The 27,177-nt window shown below is 40.6% G+C and overlaps 1 protein-coding gene across 10 annotated transcripts in view; it reads right to left on the reverse strand.

Moving 5' to 3' along the window:
• Positions 1 to 27,177, reverse strand: part of AMPH (amphiphysin) — a 121,784-nt gene that overhangs the window by 57,772 nt on the left and 36,835 nt on the right. For all 10 annotated transcript variants that reach the window (XM_042806404.1, XM_042806403.1, XM_042806401.1 and 7 more), the window contains exon 2: positions 6,571 to 6,651. In XM_042806404.1, coding sequence (XP_042662338.1) covers positions 6,571 to 6,651 — 81 coding nt within the window. The remainder of the gene's footprint in view (positions 1 to 6,570; positions 6,652 to 27,177) is intronic.

Raw genomic sequence — 27,177 nt, forward strand, 5'->3', positions numbered from 1 at the left:
CTAATGAAAGTTTGGTGTGTACAAGAACAGTAAATGCAGAGTCTACAAATCTATGGATAAAAGTAATCTATACATACTAAATGACAAGCTAGACTTCATGAACATGTACTTGGCCTCTGTTTATGCCTATAACTGCATATCCGTAATTATTTTCTTAACTAACATATATAAACTGTGTATTAACAGGTTTGGTAGAAAACTGTCCAGAACTGTTTGTTGTGAACTGCATCACGTTTAATCCATGTGGCAAATCCCAGATCTGGGCTATGTCAACTATCTCCAGGGTCAGTTATCCCAAAGGGCTCCTGAAGAAATGTATACCAGTCTGTTTTAAAAATAGCCAGAAATAACTTGATCATTCAACTGCACTGCCTGGGCAAAAACAATTAGCACAGTTACTAAAGCTGCAGAAGCATAATAGTTTATATCCAAAGAGCAATCAAAACAAGCCCAGTGTGACAGTGGTTTAGACGTTAGATTTGGAGCAATCAATAGGCAGAATCAAAAAAGCAAAACATTGGATCAGCAGCTTTCTCCTTTGAAGTGAGGAATTAGTTGGAATGGATCTGGGCTGTCCCTGCAGAGATAATTTTGTAGCATAAAACAGAGGGCCTCAACTTCCTGGGTATCCTGCCTGACTGGAAATTAATGAGGTTGAGATGAGATTTAATGGTACACTATGTTTCTTCTTGTCTTGGGAAAAATGGCCCCTCAGACATGAGATGGTTATTAAACATACATTTCGGGATGAAATGGTAATCAGCAGAGAAATCTCACCCATAGCCCCGAAGATACTTTGCACATTGTATTGCTTGTCATTCAGTGGTCATGCAGCATCTGAAGTACATTTTGGCACTGTCCCTGAAAAGATGCCTGTCAGATGCAGTCCCCCCAAATGCAAACACTTCTTGGCTCGCAGAAAAAAACTCCCTCCCACTAGCCTAAACTGTGTTTTCCTGTGTCCGGTTTACTTTGGGGGATCTATCAGGGACACCATGTGGCATCACCTTTGTTTAGCAAAGGAGTCTCCGATGGACAGAGCTGTATCGAACCAGTAACGTGTTGCAGCTTAACAGGGATCAAGAATCCCCTGCAGTTTAGTATGAGATTCCACAAACAACCAAGGAAACCTGAGTATCAGCTAAGGAGAAATAGTGTCTCCCATCCAGAGTAGTTTTAAAGCTCACACTTTTTGTTTACTGCCTGGATCCTTTTCTTCATCTCAGGCTGATGCACAAGATGAGTAAAATGAGGGGGGTCTAAGGGGAAGACATAAGGTAGGTTTAAAGATGATCAAAAAGATATATGGGATACCTAATAATTCCCAAAGAAGGTGTTGCAGAACACAGATTGAATTTCATGTGATTATAATGCATATTGATGCTCGCCACCATTATCATGTTCTTTGTTCAACTCCAGATTAAGATACCTATCACTGTCTACATAAATTGGGTGCCGCTCCTCATCTTAGAGCCAATGTAGGTCTCTTCAGTGCAGCCTGTGGAGTCAGGAGGGCAATTAAGAAAATCCTACAGTCAAAACCATTCATGCAACATAGCTGATGATACATCCACAACTGGCAAACACAAGTGGTCCTAAGGGACCTGCCAGCTTTGTTGAACAGCATTTGTAAGCCAAGGAGGACACAGAGGACACACAAGGGTCTCACAAGTGGCAACAGATGCCAACATTTAGACAAGTGACTCACAACCCCCTTCACAACAGCTGCTCAACTCAGTTGGTGGGGCTGTGCCAGGAGCCACAAGTGACCCCAGTGCAGGCCATGCCCTCATTGATGGGTGCCGACCTGCAGGGTCTGTGCCAGGCAGACAGAGTCAGGGGCTGGTATGAGGCTTCACTGACACCCCCCCCCTGCCCCGACCTAGCAAGGGTTTGAACCAGGTCCAGGATCTGTCTGGGAGATCCAGATGGGAACAGCAGGAGATGCAGCTGAAGCACAGGTCCCACAGGCACGGGGACCAGCCTACGACATGGCTTAGGGAGGGACTGCGTGCCCAGGGCTGAGCTAAAATCGGACTCTTAGGCCCATGTGTAGGGTTAGGGGTCCCAGATGGGGCTGGTCAGGGCCATTAAGGCCCACAGATGCCCCCAGGGAACCGATGGCTTTCTGTCTTGACCCTCCAGACTGCACTGCCCAGTTCAGCATCTGGGAAAACCCAACTCAAACACAGACACCCATGCTCAGGTGTCACAATCTGGAACTGGATCACTCTCCAGGGGCAGGATTTCAGCTGCCAAAACACATGCACCTGCCACCGCTGGAGATGCCACGGGGTGCCCGAGGGGACCACAGAGCCGGCAGGTATGATACAGAACTGTGGCCAAAGCCACCTGCCTCTGTCTGGAGCAACATCTGGGGGCCAGGTGGGACACTGTGAGGCACATCTGGTGCCTGTGCGTAGGTGGTGAATCTCATCATGGGCATCTTAACTCATGAATAAATTTTAAGAAATCAGTGGCACACCTGATGCAACAAGAACACTTCAATAAATGTTAATTGTCTCACAGAACATTGTTGTGTCACAGCAGTAAGGCAGCTAAAGCATGCTTGCGTGAAATGAAGATCTGGCCAGGATAAACCTTTTCAAGAGCCCTAACAACTACACCCAAGGAGCAGCTCTTACTGCAAGACAGACATTAAGTAAAGCAGTCCACAGAAGCAGGTTCTGCGTGCTCAACAAAACCAAAAGGGGCTCTTCATTTTCACCTAATTCTATAAACTAGCAACAACAGCACTTGACATTTTGCTTTATTATGATAACATGTCATGGGCAGCTGCTTTTGTAGTTAGTAGCAACTGCTGTATCCCTGTGTGTACATATACAATACATAATGTTAATGGTTTTAAACACTAAAATACATTTTAACTGTACTCTGTAAAATAAAAGAACTCTCATAACTATATATGGAAAAAGAATGAGAGGTAAATATGCATAGACATGAAACAGAATATTGATCTCTTATAAAAATAAAGCAAGCACCGAGTCATTAAAATATATGCGGGGATAAGGGAATTGCTACGCTACTTCCTGTCAAAAAAGAAAGTGTAGAATGAAGTTGCTCAAACAACAGAATAGAGATGAAATTTCAGGTAAATCCCTGATGGATTTGATATTTTCACAGTTGAGAGAAATATACAGGGATTGTCTTTTTTTTCCCCCCCCCTCTCTGAACTTCAGCATCAATTAAGAGGCTGAGCACATCCACAATTAGCTGTTGAGAGAGAAATATTTAAGCCTCAAGAAATTGCTTGCAATACACTGAGAATCTGTGTCATACTGTGTCATATATGAGTTTATATATGTTTTGTTTGTTTAGAGTGGCAATTTTCAGTTTTCAACTTAAGTGGAAGGTGAATAACAGCTGTATTCACTGTTAAAAATTGAAATGTTTTTATTGTTGGCTTCTGCTGCAGCAGCTTACTGCTTCTTATGGGGAAAGTCCTGAAGCTCTGCAAAGCCACCGTGCTGTGTTCTCTCCAGACATGGGATGACTCAGGTTCTCCATGGTGATTCACCTGGGTAGTTCAACTCTGGGCTGTCAAGTCCAGAATGGGCTGTTCTCCAGCGGTATTCAAAAAAAAAATGGGAACAGATCACTGGGGAGTCTAAATGAGCTCTTCCTACAGACACATCTACTGGATGTATCCTTACACAGAGCCTTCTGCTGAGTTTGGTACATACCCACCAGCCAATCTGCTATTCAGGCAAGGAATAGCATATTAAGATTTTAGGTTTTCGGTTATCTGTTTCCTGGGTAATGAGTAGTGTGCTCTTTCTCTCCTTTCCATGAGTTGAACTGGGAGTCTTCATTTATTACCCCTGGAGGGTATTAATAAGATGATCATTCCATACTTAAGACCAGTTGACCTCTCAAATGTTGCAGGTTCAATAAGGTAGGGAAACATGAAAAATAGACCATTTTCACAGCTTTGCTTACCACGATCCCAAGATCCCATGTGGCACCAGCTGCTGCAAACAACTTACAAAGAGATGCAGAACTGAAGTGACAGTCTTCCCCAAAACCAAATGCAGGTAGGTGAGATGGCCAGGGAATAGCCATATCACTGCTAAATGAGATTGCAAGAAACAAAGAAAAGCTTGGACCTTCTCTTAAACTGCCTCTGCCATAGAAAGGCCTTGTTAGGTCAGCAACCTCCACGGAGATAAATAACCCTGGAGGAATTGCAAAAGATGGGACAGCCTCTACCAGGGGTGGTTCTGCTTGCAAGCCACCTCAGTGGCCCACTTCAACAGTTTGGTGGACCTCAAGCACAAGGACCAATCACACAGTCTGCCTTTTTATTCTTTAATATCTAGAAGTTAATTTTTTTCTAAAGGGTCTAGAATTGCAGAGATAACCTTGAAAGTAGCACTGAATGTAAACCAAGAAGAGGTGGCTGCCTGAGTTCACAGAGGACAGTAGTTCTGCAAAGTATTAATCAGTAAGAGTGATAATTCAAGTGCACATTGTAATGCTTTGTATCCTTCCATTGCTAGTAAGCTGTAGATGATCAAAGCATGGACAAAATTAAGAAAATTTAAGCAATTTATACGTTTCTTATTGGTGAACATGGCAGAAACAGTGCCTTTGCAGCACTTTTTTCCCCTTGTATTTGAAGAATTGAGCACAGCAGAACTCCTGGAGAGTGAGCCCAGCAGAGCAGAGTAAGCACGTGTGATTAGTTTAATAAACGTACAAACAGTCTCACTCATTTGGTGTGCCAGTGGACCTAGCCTAATCTGCATGTGCCCCTCAAGAGAGTTGTAGTAGTTCACCCTGCACTCACTCCTCTGCACCCAATTCCCCTCCTGGCCCCAAGTCACATTTGCATCCAGATTTAGCATCATGCAGTTCCCGCAGAGTCCTTGACTATTTATTACTGCCTCTCTGTACATCAAAGAAGGAGGAAATAAAAAGAAAGCAATGCTAAGATCCTCCTTAGCCCTTAGCAAGACTTCCAGCTGAAAATCACCATTACAGAAAATTCTTGGTAAAGGACAGAAAAAACACCTGAGACACAATTTTGCTTAAAAGGATCTTTTTTTCTCTTTCATCTCTCTTTAATTTCACTCAGAATTTTTAGCTAAAAAAATATCTCACAAAATTCTGTTTCTTCATGGGGATGCTCCAGCTGCTCCTTCTGCAACCAATAAGAATCTTACAGATGCACCTTATTTCTAGTAACACAGCTACTAGCTGTGCAAACAGCTGAGATATTGACAGCAAGGATAAGCAGCAGCACAAGGACAATCAAGAAGAAAGAAATGATTCATTGATATCCCAGCACACTTGGAAAAGAGAAAGGGGAAGAAAAGGGAAAATATAACATCTCTGTAGGGTTTCAAAGCTCCTGAGTGCTTCAGGCCTATTAAATCCCACCATCTTCTTGACCTCAAGAAATTTGAGGGAGGAACCACCCTCCTCAGAGATTCTTTCACTTCCCATCATTTTCACCTTTGGGGAAGAGTGAAGATGTATACAACAGCCTGGTGCCTCCTGAAACCTCCCTCTCTTCTACACTGAGAGAGGAAAATAAAGTCTAAGTGACCGTAAAATGCAAAAGGGTTAATAAGCACTGCAGCAGTCAGGATTCAGGGTTTGTGTTTACATGGAAAGCACAGGAGTGCATGTCATAGATAGGACTGATTCAGGGCAGAAACTGCAAACACTGGAATGAGCCAATTTTTACATTGTGTAAAATGTGTGGGAGTAGTTCTCTCACCCTCCAGTGCCTCTCTGTATGAGCTCTAAATAATAGCTCACAAAGACGACGGATACCTCGGTTCATACTTATATAACAAGACTACTTTCTTGGTGGCATTAATGCAGCTCAGGGTAGGCATTAATTTGTACTAGAAAGCTACTCTATAATTAATCGCAATTAATCACCTCAGAGCCAAAAAGTCTGTCCAATAAAGCAAGGATTAATTGAGATTAGAAGTTAGGATTGTATTGGGAGTAGATTATAAACTCTTTGGGGCACCCTTGTTTTCATGTGCTGTGCTTACATTAAGAGTAACTGAACACCTTTCCCAGTAGTGCATCATCAGCACTGCCACCACAGCCCCCTGCACTGACAGGGCGCGTAACAACACACAGTGGTCTGAAACTATTTATCTATGCACTTTGTATAAACCCCGTATTATTATATACCATTGATGAAAGCAATCCACAAAACAAAACTGAGGAAATACATCTCTTCTTTGTAAAAAGGCAACAACAAAGCTCCATTTAGTTGGGGTTGGGCTCTGTTCTCAATTACGCTGTCAAAATTGTGTTGTCACTCTGTTGATCCCAAGCCATTCAAGCATGGTGGTGTTCTGTATGATCACAATATGCCCTTTTATTATGACTGCATTTCTTAGCCCTCTGCATACACAAATCCAAACTGCTCTTTCCGTTTCAAAATAGCAGAACAAAACCTTATAGCCTTAAAAACAGAATCTTCTTGCCCGTTACCCTGTAACACCATCTTCAAAACCAGCAAGTTCAAATGCACTGCATTCTTCTTCAGACAAAATTAAAGAAACTGAAAAATTAACTGACCTCTTGCCGCTTGAAATTTTGAACATATTCTTCAAACTGCTCATCTTTTGTTTCATCTGCTTTTCCTAGTTTTTGCAGGACCTATATTGGAAAGAAAAAGGAATAATTTAATATTTCTGTCACAAAACAAAAACGCTGCTACTTTCAACACTTCAGTTCTCACAGCTAGGCTTAAATAGCATTTTATTTTTGGGGGTGTTGCATGCACCAGTGTTTCTGAAGTTCACACGGGAAACCATTTTGACAAAATAAAAAAGGGTAAAAGCAGGAGGATGGTGTGCGTGTGTGTGTGTGGAAACACACTTCAGAGCATGGAGTCCTTGGAGAGTATGTAGTTTTTTTAATGAAGCAACTTTTCTTTTAGCAAAGTATCCCAGGGTTTCAAAACAAGGAAGAATGAGAGAAATTTGCTGGAACCACAAGTTGTCTTCCTGTTCAGATAGAGAAAAAAAACCCAAAATAATCAAATTTAATTAGTTTTTTTTTTTTTTTGTTTATGGCTCATTTCATGAAATGGTATTAACATTATCCTTATCTGCAAGATTTTCAACATAAAGTAGTAAAGAATAAAGAACAGTAAGGCTGCAGGAGAAATTGTTACAGCTGATGCTTATTTAAAACTTCTATTGGTGTTCACATTTGCTTCCCTCATTAATTCAGAAGTGAACTGTCATCCACTATATAATAAATATACTGCAATATGTCAGCAGTAAGGGCTGTTCATGTGATGGCAATCTCAAAAGTAATTTGACACAGCTACACTGTACGCTGTATTTAACTACAATAAACGCATTCTATTATGAAATCCCAGCACTATCCATTTATTTTAATATTGAAGACTTATACATAGTTGCGAACAGGCTTCACCCTTCTTGTCAAGCAACTCCCAAGTCTTTATAGAGTACTTGTATGTGGGATGAAGCATCTCACACAGTGATGTTCAGATTGCTCTCCCATGACAAATTGACCATACTTTCCATTTTCACAGGAAAAAACAAAACCAAACAAATTAAAAAAAAAAAAAAACAACCAAACAGAAACAGTAGCAATTAACTGATACTACGAATAAACATATAAACATCACCACCTATTCTCCTCAAAACAAAGACTGTACAGCTCCAGGCCTGCCACATTCTCCTCCTGACCACTTGCCTCTTCCAACTCCAGCCAGACCCCCACCATAAAACCAGGCTGCACAAAGGGGCAGTGAGCATTGCCACAGTGGAAACTGTGGGTCGAGAGGATCACGAAGGTGATGCGATGCTACCTGTGGACCTGGCATGTGGAATTTCAAGGAAGTTTTAACATTTTTACAGAAGAAAGACAAAGAATGACACAAGAGGGAAAAAAGGCAAAGGCTAGCCTTCTGCTGCTGGTAGCTATGTTTTAGCTTTTAATTTTCCCTGTTCATCTGGGAATTTTGGGTTGCTTTTAAGCCTGTTGACTAGTCCCAAAGACCTCACACACTCTCATCACCAGCCTCTTCATAAAAGATTACAAATTATCACAGACTGTTTTATCATCATTTAATCATTTCATTTAACAGTTCAAATCACCACAGGCCTTCACATTGCTTCTTGTCACCAATGAGCCAAACAGTCTGCCCCCAACTGTGGCATGACTTTGATCCACACCAGGCAGCTCTCTGAAAATCCAACATTTCCTTTTCAAAGAGGTGGCCGCCGGGTAAGCCTCCCGACCACAGCAATGCATTCAAGTCATGTTCACAGGAACAAGTGGCAGGCACGTTAACTGTCGGCTGAGCAATTCATAACAGAAGTAACAAACCATGGCAAGAAAGGTTGTCATGATCAACTCTTTTTCTCTTTTCGAAAATATCAATGGCACACACCCATGTCTCCAGAAGTGAGCTCAGGCCTAATAGCGCAAGGCTCGGAAGGGAGCAACCCACCTCTCACAGCACCTACCTCCTATGGTTTGGGGTTTTTTTTATCCCATCTCCAACTTTCAATTTTTCTACAGGTATTTAGCTGAACTGAGACTAAGATACAGTGTTAGAACTTGGCCTCTACAAATACCAACCATAATCTTAATCCAAGATTACATTAAATAACCATCATAGCTTCCCAATTTTCCTAATCCTAACCCAAACTAGAACTACAGATATGTCACGTGGTTGGAACTAGAAGTTCCAAGCCAGAGGCATCAGCTAGAGATACTGACTCTCATGGAAGTCCTACAGCCTATGCCATACACACAGATAGCTGGGGTTCACTCACTCTTTTCCTAAATGCAATCTCAATCCCATCCCCACAATTCTATACAGAGACGGTGGAGCAGGCTGGAGCTAGAATAAACTATTCCCCACGGGTCCCTTTAGATCCCATCCATAAAGCCCCATGGACCACTGAACGTGTAGCTCAGCCCTTTACAACCAGCCTAATTGTAACCACAGCTTTAACGTTGGCACTGTAAACAGAGAGGTGACCAGAATGAAGGTAAGGCTAGCTTTCAGCATTTACTTGTGCACTTCTGCCTCAAAATGGAAGTCTCTTGTCAACAGAAGTCTATAGTTTGTAGTCTATTTTTGCTCAGTTTGGTCCCCACAAAAAGGGTGTCTTTGGGGTAGGGTTAAGACCAGAGGAAGGCTTGTCTACGCTACACACAGGTTCCTCTAACTCCAACCCCTCTTGTGGACAAGCTGAAATTAATTTTAGACACACTGTTCATCTTGTTATATAAAGTACCTGGGTCAAGACTGGAGTCAGGGTCTGGCTTAGGAAAAGGCATGTAGACAGCCTAGTAGCATTAAGTTTAGATGTTGGTCAAGAGAAAATAGACTTAAAACATGCAGGTTACTGGAAAGCATCTGATTGCCCTTAAAGGTAAAATGAAAGCTGTGCTCAGGAGCAGCAAGTGCCCAAGCTCTCCCTTAAGCCTCAGTTCAACCAGTCTTCTAGATAAGGATTAGATCTAATAACAGGAATAGCTCAGTTTGTTGGTGGCCCCTGAGGACAGAAGAAGAGTAGATGGACAGTGTTTTACAAAAGCCCTGGAGTGCTCTACAGTGTGCCAAAGAAAGGGTGGCTAACATTTCATTTTAGGTCCATGTGGGAGATAACCCATACTGTGGATTTAGATTCAGGCATTAGATAAAGAAAGAGCAGAGGAACTAAAGATGTTGCTGAATATTCAATGGCACGTAAGGCTCAAGTGAGGCCTGGACTCTGAGAAGGCAAGTGGCTAGCGTTTTGTTTTGTTTTGTTTTTTTTAAATTTTCATGCCCATACAGACAAATAATGTTTGGGGTCAGGGCTAAGAACATCTATCAATGTGTATGAACAGCCTGTACCGCTTAAAATAATTTTTAAAAATTAAAGAAACAGACATGAACTGAATCTCAATACACGTTCTGCAGTCAAGTATTCTGTAGTCTTCTGAAGACTGTATAAAATAGCTGGTGAACATGATCACCCTATCCAAAAAAGAAATATAGAAAGAAATAGGGAAAAACCTTTCCCATTTCATATCCTTAGACTGAATCAGCTACCAGTCATTTTTTGCTTAAAATAAAAAAAACAAGGGGAAAAAAAAAAAAAGAGAGACAATTTGAAACAGCTTCTTTATTTTTTCTTAATTTAACTGTGGTCTCCAAACATGATATTGTATTGTACAATTTGCTTAATGCACTGAATTACGTTAAGAATCTAAAATGAGTATCTGTGCTGACCCAGCATGTCACTAAGAATATATGAACTAAATAATTAAGTCAAATTAGCATTGATAATGCAGTAAAAGCTAAATTTGATCTGATGGTAAACCTAGATGCTGTCAAGTGAATACATGTAGAGGGGAATTGTCTGGCAATGTGGTACTGAGATAAATAAATGACAGATTCTACAAAAACATACAATTTGAGTAAGGACATCAAGCACGACTGCTATCACTCATAAATGTAACCAGCAGTACATGTCTAGATACAAAATGCAAGAATATTTCAATTTGGGGATGTTGCATCTTCAGTAAACCTTTTGGAAGACATAAGACTAAACAGTTCCCCTTTAGTCTTCTAAGTGCCTTCATTGACCAAATAATCTATTTCAGTTCTATGAGGATCTGAAGCGTGAGGAAGAAAAAGTCAGTAATTTGACAGTCTTGAATTAAAATGATCAATTTTACAATGTCTGTGATGTGAATGCTGTTAAGTGTCTGCAACGTGCCAAAGAAAGGAAACTAATATAATAGAAAAAATTACAGATGAACTTGAGTGAGCTTGATTATATTGAAAACTCTTGTCTTGTGGCAAGGATGACAGTGTTATAATAGCTGCTGAGACCACCACCCTGACAGGTGTCCCCATCCTTCCCTAAAAAGGTGTCCAAGACTAGGGACACAGGAAAGACACAAAATAAAAAAGGGAAAAAAAAAAAAAAAAGAAAAAGAAACCAATTATCTGATATAAACTGTGGCCACCCAGGAGCTGCCTCCAATCCAAGAGCAGCTCAGGTCCCTGCACAGAAAGAACAACTGACATGTTCAAAACCACTCCAGGCAAGAATACCTGACTGCTCAGACAGGACCACCCTGGGCAAAACTTTACCAGAAATTCCCAGAACTGTTAAAACACTGAAAAAGCTAAACTAATCTAACTCGCTACAAGTAGCACTATTTAAGGATATTACAGAATAACCCCAGTATGAAAAGCAAGACAAACATTTGTGAGACTCCAAAACTATTGTCATGGACTCACTGTCCAAAATCTTTTGAGAATAGCAAAGTGCTCCAGATCTCAAGAGACACAAACCCATACATCTACAACACTGTTCCACAACACTTTTTTTCTAGTACCATACTCTTCTACAACCTGTAAAAGAGATACTAGAGCTGCATGTCTGATATGTGCAGCTTTCCAAAGGAGTTTCAGTATGGTACTTCTGGGCAGAAATTGGTTAACATGAAAGCAAATCTCTCAGGAGAAATCATTTTAGAGTTACCTTTGTGCAAAACATCAGATGGATTTCAGCAAATGCTCGCAAAACTGAACAAAGTGTTTGGTCAATACAAAATAGCTTTGAAAGAATCTTCTTATGATGCATGACAAGAATGCTTACCTGAAGAGAAATAAAGAAACCCAGTGGGATAAGTTTGAAGTAAACATGACTGTATTTCAACTTACCCAACTATAAAACAGTATATGACAACTCATACGGCAAACATATAATGACCCTGAGCTTACCTGACAGTAATTCCAGACAGACAGAAAATTCCATCCCACCAACCCTCCTGCCCCAAGCCAGCTCTCTGCCTGGAAAAAAACTCCACACAGGCACCTCCAAGTTTAAAAAGACAGATACTTTTCATGTGATGGGATGCTATACAAAGCATCCAACATCACAAAACCATAAAGTGTCAAATTAGAAAAGTTAAGCATAATCCATGATACCCAGCTGGTATTTGAGAAGAGTAGGAAAAAAGTTTAAGAAACCCTGTTTGTTCCAGAAATAAAAGCTAGCTTGGAAGAAAACATATCAAAATATGAAGCCTGGAACAGAACTAATTCCAAAGTGTATCTACTGACTCTCAGTCAAGCATAAGGGCAGGCTGCTAAACAGAAGAAATAGAACAAATACCCAAGACTCTCTGAAGTCACATGAGCTTCTTGCCATCTCACCGTTAGCATGTGGGTAGCTGAGTGAAACCAGAGGGAGAATCATTACAAGGATGCTACTCGTTTGTTCCCCTGCAAAGAGGGGCAGGAAGAGACAGTGAATTGGGTTACAGATACCCAAGGGTAAAGCTTATGGAACTACATGTTTAGGCCAACTAATAAAAAGTCTCCTCTCCGAAGAGGTATCCTATCTAACTACTCAAGATCTACTTAGGTGGCATTTAAAAACAAAACAAACCAAAACAAACCTTTTTTATCATGATGTCAAAGTCTACAGTCTCATCCTGCCTCCACTCCAGCGCTAAAAATCTCAAAAGATGGTCAGAAAAAGGTGGGCAAAGAGGTATTTTTCAATATTGTTACATGGCAGGATTAAAATATTCACAATGTATTTCATAAAAATTAGATGGAATTTCTTAACTGGAAAAATAAGAAATAAAAAATTCTTTCAGAATCTGTTAATTTTTTTCTCTAGTGCTGTTCTTTGTTCTCTCTTTGTTTTTTTTTGTTTTTTTTTTTTTTTTTTGTTGTTTTTTTTTTTTTTTTTTTTTTTGAGTAAAGTTATAATTGTATATAAGCAATAAGCATTTTAAAAATATAAAGTCCAACAACAGTTTGGTATTCTATTAACTTCAGCAGTAAGTAATTTATGTAGAATATGACCTAAAGTCTCAGGGTATGTGTGTAAAGCAAATTTTTTTATCACAGGTGAGGAAACTGAGTCATAGGGTAAAAAAAAAAAAAACAAAAGAGGGTTTTGTTTGGTGTTTTGATATGGGGGGGGCATGAGGGGTGGGGTGTGGCGGGATGTGCTCTAAGAATTTCCATTTGAGGGTGCTGGACTAAGTTTCTGACTAAACAGATGAAAAGATCAACATTCTTTGGATTTCATGCTAATAAATTAGACACCTGAGTACTTTAGGGAGAAAAAAACCACCAGTATTTAACACTTTCTTTTAAGGGTTAAAGCCTTGGCTTTCCAAACAAGCTCAGATTTTTTGCCTAGCTAGAACCCATATCATATTTAACATTATTAGGATTTTGTAAAGTAAGTAAATCAGCGACCAGAACATACGGTATAAATTACCATTTTATCACGAACTTGAGATACGCATCTGAAATAGCACAGTCTATTGCTCAGTTTCAATTCTGCTATGAATATTTCAATCCCAACATAGCTCTGATGCAACAGGCTCAGTCGCTTCTCTTTTCCAAGAGGTTGACTGAATTTCATAGTTTCCACACTACACAGCCATACACTTTCCAAGAACTCAGGCCTGCCTTTGTACTGCTGCTGCTATTCCACCATTGTGTTCCCGCAGAAACAGCAGCTGACAGTGACAAATGTTTGCCCAAGACTCCATTCTCATTAATATGTGGCAAAAAATCCCTTTGCCATTGAGAGACTCTCAAAAGCCTGAAAACCTGTTTAAAACTGAACACAGCATTCTACTAAGAGGTCTATAGAAAATGCAGAAAGACACTACAATGAAGCTCTTCACTGATAAGCAATTGTTTTGTGTGGTGCTGGTTTATAGCAGAACCACTCCAGGCATCCCGAGGACTGCAGCTGGTCACCAGGCTAAGCCAAGAAGGGTGATGATCTGGCCTGTTTCTGAAGTCCCAAGAAGATCCACTGGTGCGCAAAACACAGAGATGATGATTTAAGAAAACTTGCTTTAAAATCATTAAGGAGCAATGACCCTCCAACCCAAAACACAGAACACTTTTTTTCTAAAGAACTGCTGTGGAGATGGCCAATAAATTTATAAGACCTCAATCAGACACAGAAGGAAGCAGAAGACTTGCAAGAAACACCTACGCTCTCACTCTCCTCTGACCACTCTCTCTTCTTCCTCAACTTCAGCAGAATCTGCAGTCCACATTGTTTCCATTACTGATCTTAAGAAATGACTAAACTTAGCTCAGGTTTCCAGACCAACATTAGGTGATCTGCAGTTACCACTTCTTTTTTTCTGTGCACACTCGCACTATTGATAGAACAACTGATCATTCAACAAATTACAGTCAATCTTCACTGTCATGTAATGTATCTTATATCTCCATTATTGTACTGGTATTTGTTCCCCAGCCTCCCATTTCAGTCTAGTCTTACACCTGGCACAGTAATCCTCACATGCCCACCATTTACGGTGGAATTTTACTGCTTAAGTTCGACACAGCGGATCACACATTAGGAGAAAGGTCATCATGGTAAACTGCAATTTGGGGATGTACCAGTTAGTGGAGGACTGCATCCCCACAATCACCATCCTAATATATGACAGAGGCGATTTCTGCTGTAGAAGTATATCCTGAACTGCACTAATGAATGAAATATGGCCCAAGCAATGGAAGAGGGCCTCTGCTAGGTACCAGGCACTGTCCACTATGGAAGAACATAAACGACTCTACAGGTGAGACTAATTGTCCCTATAACATACCAACCCCTTTCCAATCCCTCCCCCCAAAAGATGCCTAGGGAAGATACACCATAAATGTGTAGTGACACTCCTCCAGAACCCTCTCCCAACCCTAAGAAAGTGCATTTCGATGAATTCCTGATGTGGTCTCTACATTTTATAGCCCTGATGGATTTTTCTTATTGATGGATTCTCCTACTGCTTGTGAAGCTCTGATAAGCTTTTTGCTTTTTCAAGAAGCATGAAGGTTCATCTTTCTCATGGTTGCTTTCTTTTGTTAATTTTTTGTCAACTTTTGCTTGCCAGTGCTTTGAGTATTGTAAAATACCATGATGCATGGGAACAGTTTGCTAACAAATGGAAAGAGTACTGAATAAAATCCAGAGAAGTATAAAACACTATGAGAAGATACATTCTCTTAATCCAAACTGTAAGAGAGAAACGTGGTCTTTCTATGCAGCCTAAACAACAAATGTGAACAGCATGCTATGAGAGATGATTATAATAACCTTTCTGCAAATTACACAATCTAATTGTACATCATTGCCCAGATAATGTAAAAATGCTCTAGAGACATCCACAAAATAAACAAGATTATGATTCCTCTCAGAATGAAGCCACAGACTTTTACATTAGTCCTTGGTCATTTGGTTAAAACCAGGAAGTTTTATAGAGAGCACTGACTTGCACGCTGCAGTGCACCACAATGCGCAGACCATTATTCACCCTTTTCTTTGCAACATCCAGCAAATTTGGTCTACTAGAAAGAGGCACCCTTGCAAAATTCAACACAACTGTAGGCGGCTATTGTTCTGCGTAAGTGTGATCCTAAGAGATCCAGCAGTAAAGCTTAGCTCGGCAGTAGGAATTTAAGGAGAATAAATGAAGTTTTTCTGGTGAGAAGAGAAGGGATACTAACAGCTATGACAGCACACTGCTAGGGACTTCTCCTGCTTCTCTTGGAACCTTCATGGGGTCTAATCCTGTGGGGCTCTCCCACATGGTAAGGCTGCTCATCAGACACTCTCTGCATGTATTCTGAAGGGCACATATATCCCAGTGGATGTGAAAGCCCAGCACAGCTTCAAAGAACTGCCATGTACTTCAACAAATAAACAATCTATTTACCAGTTTTCCCCAGTCTGCTCTATATGACTAGCCTGTATAATAGAGGACAGCATCCAGGTAGAGATGCTGGAATGGTACACAGCAGGTGATTTCCATGGGATTTAGCCTAAAAAGGAAAACAAAATGTAAAGAAACAAGAAACAACATACACCAAGATGTAGAGAAAAAAAAAAAAAAAAAAGTGAGAAATCAAAGAAATAATTCAGAGGGAGAAAAACCATTATGAGAGAATAGGGACTAAGCTAAAAGCAAAGAATCAACTTTGAGAAACTGTGGGTTTGATTCATGTGCCTTTCCGCTGGCATCTCAGATGGCACAAGATGTCTCAAACATCTCTGTGCAGGTGGCAAACATGACACAGGACCTATGGAAGTGTCTTCTGGAATAGCAGCTTGAGACGAGGCAGGATACAACTTAAGCAGCCTATGTGTGGGCTGCTGAATCGAGCTATTAATATCATAGCAACATCTACAATCCTCAAACTTTTGAGTACTCTTTTTCCTCACAAAATCTTTTAATGTAATAATAATTCATTCTTTGCTCACTTTACCATTGGGAAAACAAGGTACAGGAAAGGCAAGTAACTTCTAAACCAAGTTCAGAGGAAGTTGTTCACAAGCAGGGTACCAAATCTGACTATTCTAGACTAGCATCTCAACCTCCGGGCCACCCTGCCGTGAAAAGGAGTTTCATAGTACAGAAATCTGCTGTGTTCAGTTTATCTGCACTAGAGCTATACAGAAAGGGGGGAGTGAACAAAAAGGTATTTTAAAGAACTGGAAAGACAATCTCTTTGCCCTTCTCTGGCTATTGTTGCTCTCACACTTCTGAAAAGATCGATCACTGCTTTTGGTTGAAGAAGAGCTAAATTTAACTGCCTGCACAATTAGCAATAATATCCTGGGCTGAATTTCTGTGTCCTTTACTGTATCCCAAATAAATTAAAGCACTACTCTGATGAATTAATAAATTATCCTGTCAGTTGCTGTTGTTTCTGTCTATACTTACTCATCTAGCTGAAAAAGACCTAGATAGCTTTCTAGTAGTGACCAGAGTGTTTCAGCCTTGTAGAAACTAGCTGTGCATCCAGGCTCCCTTACATTCATTACTTTTTATTTTCCTCTCTCTTACAAGCTCCTCTGCTTTCCTACTCCCCTTTGGTTTGTTCTCTATACTTACTGTCGAGCAGACACATTCTTTAATACTGTCCCCTCCATAAAATAACAACAATGGAAGAAATATGTTATTTACTGCCCTGATAATGTCTCGCTCTGTTCAGGTCGCAACCTCATTTACCCAATCTTCTATTCACTTCCCATCCTATTTGGGCTGCAAGCTTTTCAAAGCAAGAGACTATCTGATCCTTCACCTTTTTGCAGCACTGAAGACAAGGGGACCATCATCTTGATGATTAATAATTTATTTTTCTGATGTTTACATTCACCTGGTGACCTGCTAGTTCTTTTGGTATTTACTTGGTACTCCTAGTCCTTAGGAACTAGGAAAAAAAGGCTAAAGCAGTCACATGAAAAACTTTTTTCACCATATTTTCAAAGCATAAAAAGTAGCACAGAATCAAATGTAAAAGAATTGCCACTGACAAAACTTTAATTATTCAAATTAATTTGGATAATTATAAAAAAATTGAGTAGATTGCTTATATAGAACTTTTTAAAAATTAACTTCTGAGATTTTGTCAATAGGACATTAAAATCAACTACAAAGACATTTAGCATATAAATCTTTTAAGATGGAAGCAGCCACAATGCAATAAACAATTCTGTCTCCTGTACAGAAGGGCCACTAAAGCTCATCCTTGCACAAGGAGGCTAATATAATTTATCCTACCTAAGTCCTCAGCAGTGACATCTGACAGGTAATCTGTTATCTCTAAATTAATCAAGTTTTTCCTGGGCCAAGAAGTGAGATACCAAATATAAAATTGTAATTTATCTGTGGCTATCATAGTTTTGCCTTCGTAATTAAACATTTAAATTATACTGAGAAAAAGACAACTTTATCCTTTAGAGACTGCCTCTTTGAAATTATCACAGCGAGTATGTGATGTTCTTCCTGTCTGCTGGGAGTCAAATAAAAAATAATCAAGCAAAAAGCTTTTCAGTCACAAGGCCAAAATAAATATCACATTCAATATAACAGACCTTGAATTTAAAAGTGCCCGTGCATTCTCCCACCGTCTAGTTCCACAGGATATATATACCAGACTCTTGTTCACTTTATTTAGCTCTGATGATATGCTTTCAGTGGATCAAAGAACTTAAGGAAACCAAGCTTTAACTTTAAGTAGTCATGCTTTTCAGGCTATTTCCCCTTATATTGCCATTGCAGTACCTGATTTTCTCAGTTCTGAGATCCTGCGAATATATCTCCTATAGGTCTTGATTAAAATCAAACTGAATCAATTTATAATAAAATAAATGGATTTTGGCACTAAGTAGATAAAGATTGTTAGTGGTAAAATACATCTCCTCAGTAGAATATGAAATTGGTAATTTGCATTTGCTAGCATTATAGGTATTTCTAGGTTACTTCTCATCACATACAAAACGTAATTTACAAATGAAAGTAATTTCTTCAATGTGGAGGAAGAATCAGATAAAAGCTTTTTTTTTTAAAAAAAAAATCAGAATTGCTGGGGAGGAAAATCTGATTTAAAAGAGGTATTTTGTTTTGATATAATATGTTTTTCTAATGGTTGCCTGTGAGATTATAATCCCCATCCTTAGACCCAAAATTACAGTTACATCAGTGACCATGCAGAGATGATGTCAGACACAAGAGTTCAGCTATTCCTGACAGAATAATTAACACAGCTCACACATTTCTCATTGCACAGCCTCAAAGAGTTAACAGGTGAATTTACTTTCCTTCCACTTCACCATTACATCTACACGACAGGCTACCAGTGTTTTTGTGTTTTATCAGTTTGGCTTCTAAATTAATCCATATGCTCAAAGTAGCAATACAGATGCCTAATCTTGACCACCTCCTCCAGTCTGAGCTGTGACATTTCCACACATACTCCTCCTGAGAAAGGCACTGGCTGGGGCTAGAAAAAGGCACCCACGTTTGGTCCAGCAGGCACAGGGGTGCGGGTGCTGCCCGCCCTGAGGCTCCTTCACCTCCAGCAAGGACGGGATTTCTCTCTGCAGACTCAGGGCAGTCTCCATTACAGGACTGATACAGCGGAGGGAGCCCTGGGGAAACAAAACCAAAAGCTTCCAGCATGGTTTGATGGCTTGCCAACAGAATATTTCACCACCTGTTAAGACAGTCTCATGTCACGCCACACATAGCAACGCAGAACACGAAGATAACTTTGTCTAGTACTTTGCAAAACATTTTCCAGATTGATGTTCATCTGTGGAGGAATTTACTGTTTCTTCATAGATCATGAATATATTTGCACACTAAATATCAGTGATGTGCCTGACACGGCAACACACTTGCTGATGAGGTACTCTTCACCTTTGGGATGCTCCAGACCTCCCTCCTCTCTCCTCATCCAGAGAAAGACAGTGATGCTCACACAACACTTCTAGGTGAATTCAATCCTCTCTAGATGGAATGATAAATAAATTTGTTTCAAAAAATTGAGGAAATTATCTCCCAACACCGTAATACATTAGCTAGAACATATATACTTGGTTCAACTAATTTAACAACTCAGGAAATCTCTGAAGCCACCCAGGTGTGTCTGTTTTGTTTTTTTTTTTTTTAAATATCTGTCAGAAATGTATCCACAGAAAATTGATAATGTCCACAGAAAATTCAGAAACTGTCAGAATATTGATCCACAAGAGATTTATTTCAGACTTAATGGAAGAATCTGTGAAGGTGTAATATTGTAACAATCATAGATTTCCCAAGGACAGCTCTATAAAGGAGTCATTAAACTAGCATAATATGGCTAGCATTATGTGCTAGTTAGATATTTCTGAAGCAAGTTACCAGTTTTCCTTCTCATTGCTTTTTAGAATTATTCAGCATTTTTTTCATTACTGAAGGTCAAACAGTACCTCAGCACATTAAAGTATTCTAAAGCTGCTCAGCTATGATATTATATTTTTTACTTTCCTCATTAATTGCTGCTAAGGATAAGCTTGCCTGTTCTCAGGAGTTTATGTGCATCGTTTCTTCATGCTCACCCCAGGTCATGGCCTTTTAGTACTGAAAAGGAAAAAAAGCTCTGAACTGAAGCTGAGGCCCCCAAGGACCAGCAGCAGTGGTGGTGTCGGTGCTCCGGCTCTGACACCTAGACTTGGCACGGGACACTGCAGGCAAATACGGCTTCAGCCTCTGCCACGGTGTGCTGGGTTTCTGTGGCGTGTTTTTTTTGGTGGTGGGTGAGGGGGCTACAGCGGTGACCCCCGTGAGAAGCTTCTCTAAAGCTCCCCCAGCTCCAAGACAGACCCACCTCTGGCCAGGGCTGAACTGATCAACGCGCCTCTGCGATAATGTATTTAAGAAGGGGACCTGAGAGGGGGTTGGGACTTGTGAGGAGGAATTGTGAGAAGGATGGACACTGAGGTCAGTGGGAGGAAGGGGAAGGATGTGGGGGAGGTGTGCTGGAGCAGAGACCCCTGTACCCCCTGGGGAGACGGCGAGGTCACCCTCTCTGCCACCCGTGGAAGTCTGCGGTGGAGTGGAAGCCAACCTGAAGCCTGTGGAGGAGCCCACGCCAGGACAGGCACCTGCGCTTAGAGGAGGCCGGGACTCTGAGGGGAGAAGTGGCTCCCACTGTTGTGGTTCGGCGCTGGGAGGGCTGGAACACGCGGGGGGACCCACGCCAGAGCTGCACAGAAATGGCTGCGGCCCGTGGGGAGGGATCATGCCAGAGAAGGATCGTGGAGGCCTGTCTGCAGTGAGAGGGGAGCCCCAGGGAGCAGGGCAGGGATGTGTGGTGCTCACCCTGCTCCCGAGCAGGAGGGAGCGGTGAGCTGGCTGTAACCCCCATCCCTGCCCCTGGGCTGCTGGGGGAGGAGGGGGGAGAGATGGGGAGCAGAGCTGAGCCCGGGGAGAAGAGAGGGGTGAGGGAGGTGGTTTTGGATGAGGTGGCGCTTCTCACCGCCCCACTCTGTCTGTTAACTGTTGTCTTTGTTAGGGTTTGAATTAAAGTGATGCTTTCTTTTTTCTTCCCCTAAGGAGCCTGTCTTCTCCCTGTAACCATAATGGGTGAGTGACTCCTCACAGTCCTCAGATGGATTTTTTGAGCCATTCCTGCTCCATATTCTATTCCCCCACCACCACCCTCTGATGGGGGAGGCAGTGATTGAGCACATGTGTGCTACTTATTTTGCCCTCTGGGCCTAAACCACAACACACAGGGAAGGAGGCTCCAGAATTAGCCCTCAGAGCTGCTGGACGTGGAAACAGATGTGGTGTTGTGCAGACCAGCAGCATGCAGAGCACAGGTAGGGCCTGCTTACCAGGGAAGCTTTTGCTTTGCCAGGCAAACAGCAGTCCCATTCTACTCAATGTGCTTCTGTAAAAACAACATATTTAGGAGCTCTCTAATGGTCACAGTTTCCAGGCAAAAAAAAGTCCAGGTAAGGAGCCTATCTGATGATGCTGGAAAAGAAACGGCATGCAAGTACTACTTTACTGCAAGAGGGCCCATGTTCTCCTGGGGTTACCACTCATCTGGAGTCACATTCTGATGCCTTTTAATGGTCTTTCTTCAGACAAACACCAAGTCAGAGGAGTGCACAACAGTGAGAGCAAGATAAGCTAGGAGAAAGAATACAGGATCTGGACAAAGGACATTTTCAATACAGAGAGATGGTCATGACAGGTAAGAAGAATTATCACAAACCCTGTAGGTGTAAGGAAATTTAGAAAATAGCACTTCCAGGATTGAGACAAAATAAAGTGACAGTGGGACGCTGTGGCCACATAACCTGTTAGCTTCATCACCAAGGCATGCTGGAGAAACAGCAGCAGCAAAGACAAGGTGGAGTAACCTTCATCAGCAAGTCCTGTGCTGTGAGGCCTCTCACACTCTTCAGAAGCAAACTGTTTGCAGTGAGGCTGAAGCCACACTTCAGCGAGCAGCTCAGCAGAAATCTTCATCATCACACGGAAGATAGAAGGAACTTCTTCCACAGGAAATGGGCACAGGCTAGCTACTACTGAAAATCACCAGGAATATGGGACATAGCTGAATTCAGCTGGAGGGAAGAGGACACTAAATTACTAGTCTTTCACACCTTAAGCGTCCTGGAACAGCACAGGACAGTGGCAAACAACTCTAGTCTTTCTTTTGAAGATTGGCTGTGCTGGTGTCCTGCATCCAGTGGCAAAGATGGAAAAAATGATCACCATTCTCATTAAAATAACTTTTTTAAAAAAGTTGTATTTATTTAAATTAATTGGAAGACCTTTATTCCTGCCTTCAGTCTACTCCTTTCTACATGAGGCAAACGCCATGACTTCAACCTTCCCTTGTGGTCAACTTTTCTAATCTTTGACTATTCTCTTGGCTCTTGACTCTCTCCAGATTGGAGGTAACATTCTCCTCTAGAAATATGTCTAAATTAGAGTATCCTTACATTACTCCAGGTTCCTTGAATTCCCTTTGGTTTTCCCATCTTTTCAGTGCCTTTGAAAATCAGTCATATGTAAGAAAATAATTAGAAAAACATGATGTATTTCAAAATCAGTGGTAGAAAAAAATGTGTTAAGCACTGAAAATCAGCTTACCTGTGAAAATGGATCTGGAAATGGCATCAGACATGAAAAAGCAGCCAAGGAGATTAAACTATAACAATTTCATATTCAGGGCTAAATCCTATGAAAAAAAACACTTTGCACATCTCTCATCAAAAAGATAACCGTTCCTCAGTGTTTCACTACATTTGGAGCTCAAATGTAGAATCAGTCTAAATACTCCTATCCACCATGATCATCACAGTAAATGACTGTCTCCCAAGCACCTCTTACAATCACTCTGGGATTGGATTATCACACCTCCATTTCTGGGGAGAGGAAACTGAGGCACAGGAATTGATTAAGCAGCTGTACCTGCCTATAACTAATCATGCATTATGCCAAAATGAGAGCTTTAAACCAAACATGTAGACATTGTGCATCAACACTGTGCCTATACAATCCTCTCTCAATAACTACTGAGAAACACAAAGAACTAAAAGAGCACATTTAACAGAGTACAAGCACATAAAATGTCCAAGTGTCAATTATTGCACTCAGGTAATTAAATTTGTGGATCTGAACGTGTGAGAAAGATGAGCAGGATTGGTTTCTCTATCACTCCCAAAAATAAAGTGATACATATGGCAACCATTACTTAATATTGTCTATCATACCTACTCAAGCTGTCAAATTTCTTGTAGCAAAAAGTTAAAGATAGTGGTGCAAAAATAAGTAAATCAAAGTTTACTTGGAAGAGTCCTGTAAGTGTAAGGCCTGATTTGATTTTCTTCCTTTGTGTCAAATGCAGTCCCTGAAATTTTCAGCTCAGTAAAATAGATTCTGCAGCAAGTAATTTCTTAACAAAGACATGTTTTAAGTGATTTTGATGATATGTTTTCATAAAGGATGCTTTTCACATAATGAACCATAATGGCTTTAAAAGGCAAGCAGAACTGTAGGCATTTATAAATATAAACTTAGCCTCTGGCAGCTACTAATACATTAGAAATGTACCACAGTTCTAACATTTTGTTCATTTATAGGAATATAGAGGAGTTTTTCTAGGAATACAGAAGTACTTGTCACCCATAGGTACTGAAGGATGTTAAATAGGAGTACCTTAGGAAACACATGATATTCTTATGTGTTTCTAAAAAAATACTGGTTTTGTTATTTAAATATATAGAGACACTGTTTCCGACTAACAAAGATCACTCCATGCACTGTAATAGCACAGAAGTCTGTTTAATGGAATAACTAAAGTTGCAGGGATAAATTGTCCCTCCAGGGATGTTTATCTCAGGTAGCTTCAGGATTCCCTTGACTGAGAAAAATCACTGCTTTAATGATGTAAATCCCTTCAAAGCCAATGGGGGAAGTATACTGAGGTGTTTAGTTCTTGGCCCATGTGTAGCAGAACCAAAGCCTGCCAGTCTTGTTGGAGGGCTTCTGGAAAATCCAGGCTGGCACCAAAGTCTTTCTAGCATTTACATTCCAGGTGAATATTCTGATTACCAGATGCTTTATGCTGTTGCAAGGTAACAGGAAAACAACATCTAGGACTTTGAGCAATTCAATGAAAATTGATCCAAACAACTCTATACAAAAGGAAGGAACTTTCCTTCTAAAACCTGCAAAATATAGACTGAAACCAGATCAAGGATGGGTGGCATAATTCTACAGTAGCATGGAAATGATCCACATTTGTGACTGTCCCTGTTTTGCCTGCCTGTATGGTGCAGAAAGCTCTCCAGTTTGAACCCTAAAATGTGTTCAGACTCCCTGATCTCTAAAGGTCCCCTTTAGCTTGGATGGAAGCATCACCCTTTACAGCCAAATAGAATTGCTGTCTTTATCTGCTATTTTACTCTGTTAACCAGATGCTATGAAGCATAGTATCAAGAGGATTTGTGAAAAGTTTGATGAAACGTTTTTTAAATGCCAAGGTGAAGACTGCTATCAAGTCAGTCTCAATTTATATGAAATATCCGTATGATACCCAGCTGAGGGCAGCACAGTATATAATACAGTTGAACATCAGATATGACCCTAAAAAGCCAGATTTCCACTCAACAGTAGAAGATATTGATGTCGGGCTGCTGAGGTATGCAGAAGAAAGGATGGGTACAAAAAGGCTGAAAAGGAAGATGTACCCTGCTCCATGGTGTGCAAACCCATGTGCATCTGCGCATAATGCCAAATTACTGTAATACAAAAGAGGGGTATTATAGACTCCCTCTTGATCCAACATACCCATGAGGAAGGACTTGTACTTCAGTCTGAGTGTCAGCACAGCCCTGTCGCTGAATTCCACCTCCCCGCTCCTTTCATACAAGATGGTTAGGATGGTACTTGAAGGCAGCAGCCCCCACAAAGACTATGGATTCCAGGGAAATAGATAATTATTTTCAGAATCCTCTTATCTATTATAACAGTAAGAAAATACTCTAATAGAAAGATTTAATGCATTCCACTGCAAAAAGTCCCATAATAGCTGACATCTGGAGGTTGTGGAAGTTGGTCAATAGTTTGCTTCTTTTATAATTTATCTCCAAGTATTAGATTACAGACTATAAAATGCAGTCTATTAAATTTTGCCCAATGCCTCTCTTTGCACAGACAGTGAGATTGCTGATAGAGCTAAAATAACTGCAGTTCTCCATGGGGACTATGGGAGGAAAAAAAAAAGAACGGTGCCCTGTATCTATGAATTTTTAGAAACAAAAGTCTTTAAAGGCCTTCCCAATCCATCAATGAACAGAATCATGGCATATCCTTTCCCCAGTCCTGTTTATGGGGGGAAAAGTTCCTCCAGGTATTTGGAGTGATCCAGTTTCTTACTTTGCAGGTGGTTTACACCCTTAGACAATGGACCAGAGGTTTTAAAAAGCTGCCAGGTCAGCTTCTTCCCCATGAGGGAACAGGTACCAAGTCACTAGTGTTAGTTAGATTAGACTGTCACAGATTAACTAATCCCTGCCTTGTTCACAAAATGCAACTATTGCAGCAGTAGTCTGGCACTCAGTTTCCTTCCAAATAAGCAGCATTTGCTGCCTTTCAGCAAAGACTGTGTCTTTTCTCTCAGCAAAACAAGTACTTTACACAGCTAAATGTTTGCAAACTTCAGAATGGGCCCATTACACTGATTTTCTGTCACAGGAGCAGTTTAACATTAAAAAGTCAACTTTCATACTTTACTGCAAGTCTTTATTCTAGAGCAAGCTACTAGTATCGCCACTGCTCTGACCTTGCATGTGAGATGCCCATTGTAACCACAAAGCTAAAAACCTGCAAGGACTGCAGGGAATGAGGCATCCATGAGTAAGTCTGCTCAGGGATATATATACAAACATATAAACAGCCATATATATATGGCATATATACACACACACCCACCATGTGTGTGTCCAGTGGCACACAAATGTCTTTTATTTATTTTTAATATATAAATGCACACACCCCCCATACCTGTATATATACTCTCCAGTAGGCTCCAGCCTCAAACAGACATTCATTTCATGTTACTAGAGATAACCCAAGTTAAAAAAACTAGAAATATGTAGAGGGCCAGGTCCTCAACACCTACTGTTTTGATCTAGAGAAAGACCTTCATCAGGTCACAATTCTAATGTAGTCACAGCCCATTTGTCCTGGCCTCCAGGGAACTGATAAAGCCAAAAGTCATCGCGCCGGGTGTCATTTTATCCTGGGTGGGAGAGTCCTGGGGACAATCTGCTTCAGGTGGGCACATCTGGATGGTGTGGCATAACAACCTAACCCCATCTTACACAGCACCTCTGCTACAAGTAGACGGATGATATAGCCCCATTCAGGTCTCATGTACTCCAGGAATATCCAAGTTTGGAGTTTTGGTGGTGTTTTTTTTTAAAAAGCATTAAGAAATCACAAGTGAGTGTGGATCATATAACCACAAGTCTGCTGATCACCTGTTTTCAAAGATTCTATCAAGACTATTATTTTACTCATCCTTTATGTTACAACTGATATGAAATAGTTGAAATAGAAATATTAATATTAAAATTACATAATTATAAAATAATTAAAATCTTAAAACTACGCTTTCAAGTGTCCTTGAAATATATAAATTCTAAAAAAATTCCACTAATATATACATAAGGTGCACATCAATACACTAAGTTGAGCAAAACATTTTTTTTTTTAAATTTGTCGACATTTATCATGCTTATCAGACTTCCTTTTACAGTGTGAAGAACCCCATTTGCACTGAAATCTGAACAACGACATTAAGGAAATGTAACATCATTAAGTACCACACACAAACCTTGTCTGACTCCATTAATAAATTAGAATGCTGAGGGAAAACAAAGCAGGAAAAGCTTTATTTAATACACATTATAAACTCAAGGAATCAGCTGTTAGTAGGTGTAATTTTACAGGTGTAATTTCCTAATTCTTAATAACTACCCCAAAGCTAGGAGGCAGCAACCTTAAGTTGACTTACGACCTAGCCTGTTGCGATCTAAACTACAAACACACATTAAAATCTGATGCCTCTTTTGGACTTCATGTCATGCTGAGTGCTAAAACTTTAGGACAAGACTTTTATAGCGGCACTCCTGGTCATTCTAGTGTGACTTCTGCTAATTTAATCCATACAACACTCTTGACTGCTATGATTTCTTGAGGCCTGCAGGTAAACTGATGAAAGTAAGGGCAGATGATTACGTGAGGTATTCCTAAATTGTGGCAGTTTTAAGGCAATGAAAGCTGAAA

This window comes from Tyto alba, unplaced genomic scaffold (assembly GCF_018691265.1).
Source record: "Tyto alba isolate M040663 unplaced genomic scaffold, T.alba_DEE_v4.0 Super-Scaffold_46, whole genome shotgun sequence".
NCBI lineage: Eukaryota > Metazoa > Chordata > Aves > Strigiformes > Tytonidae > Tyto > Tyto alba.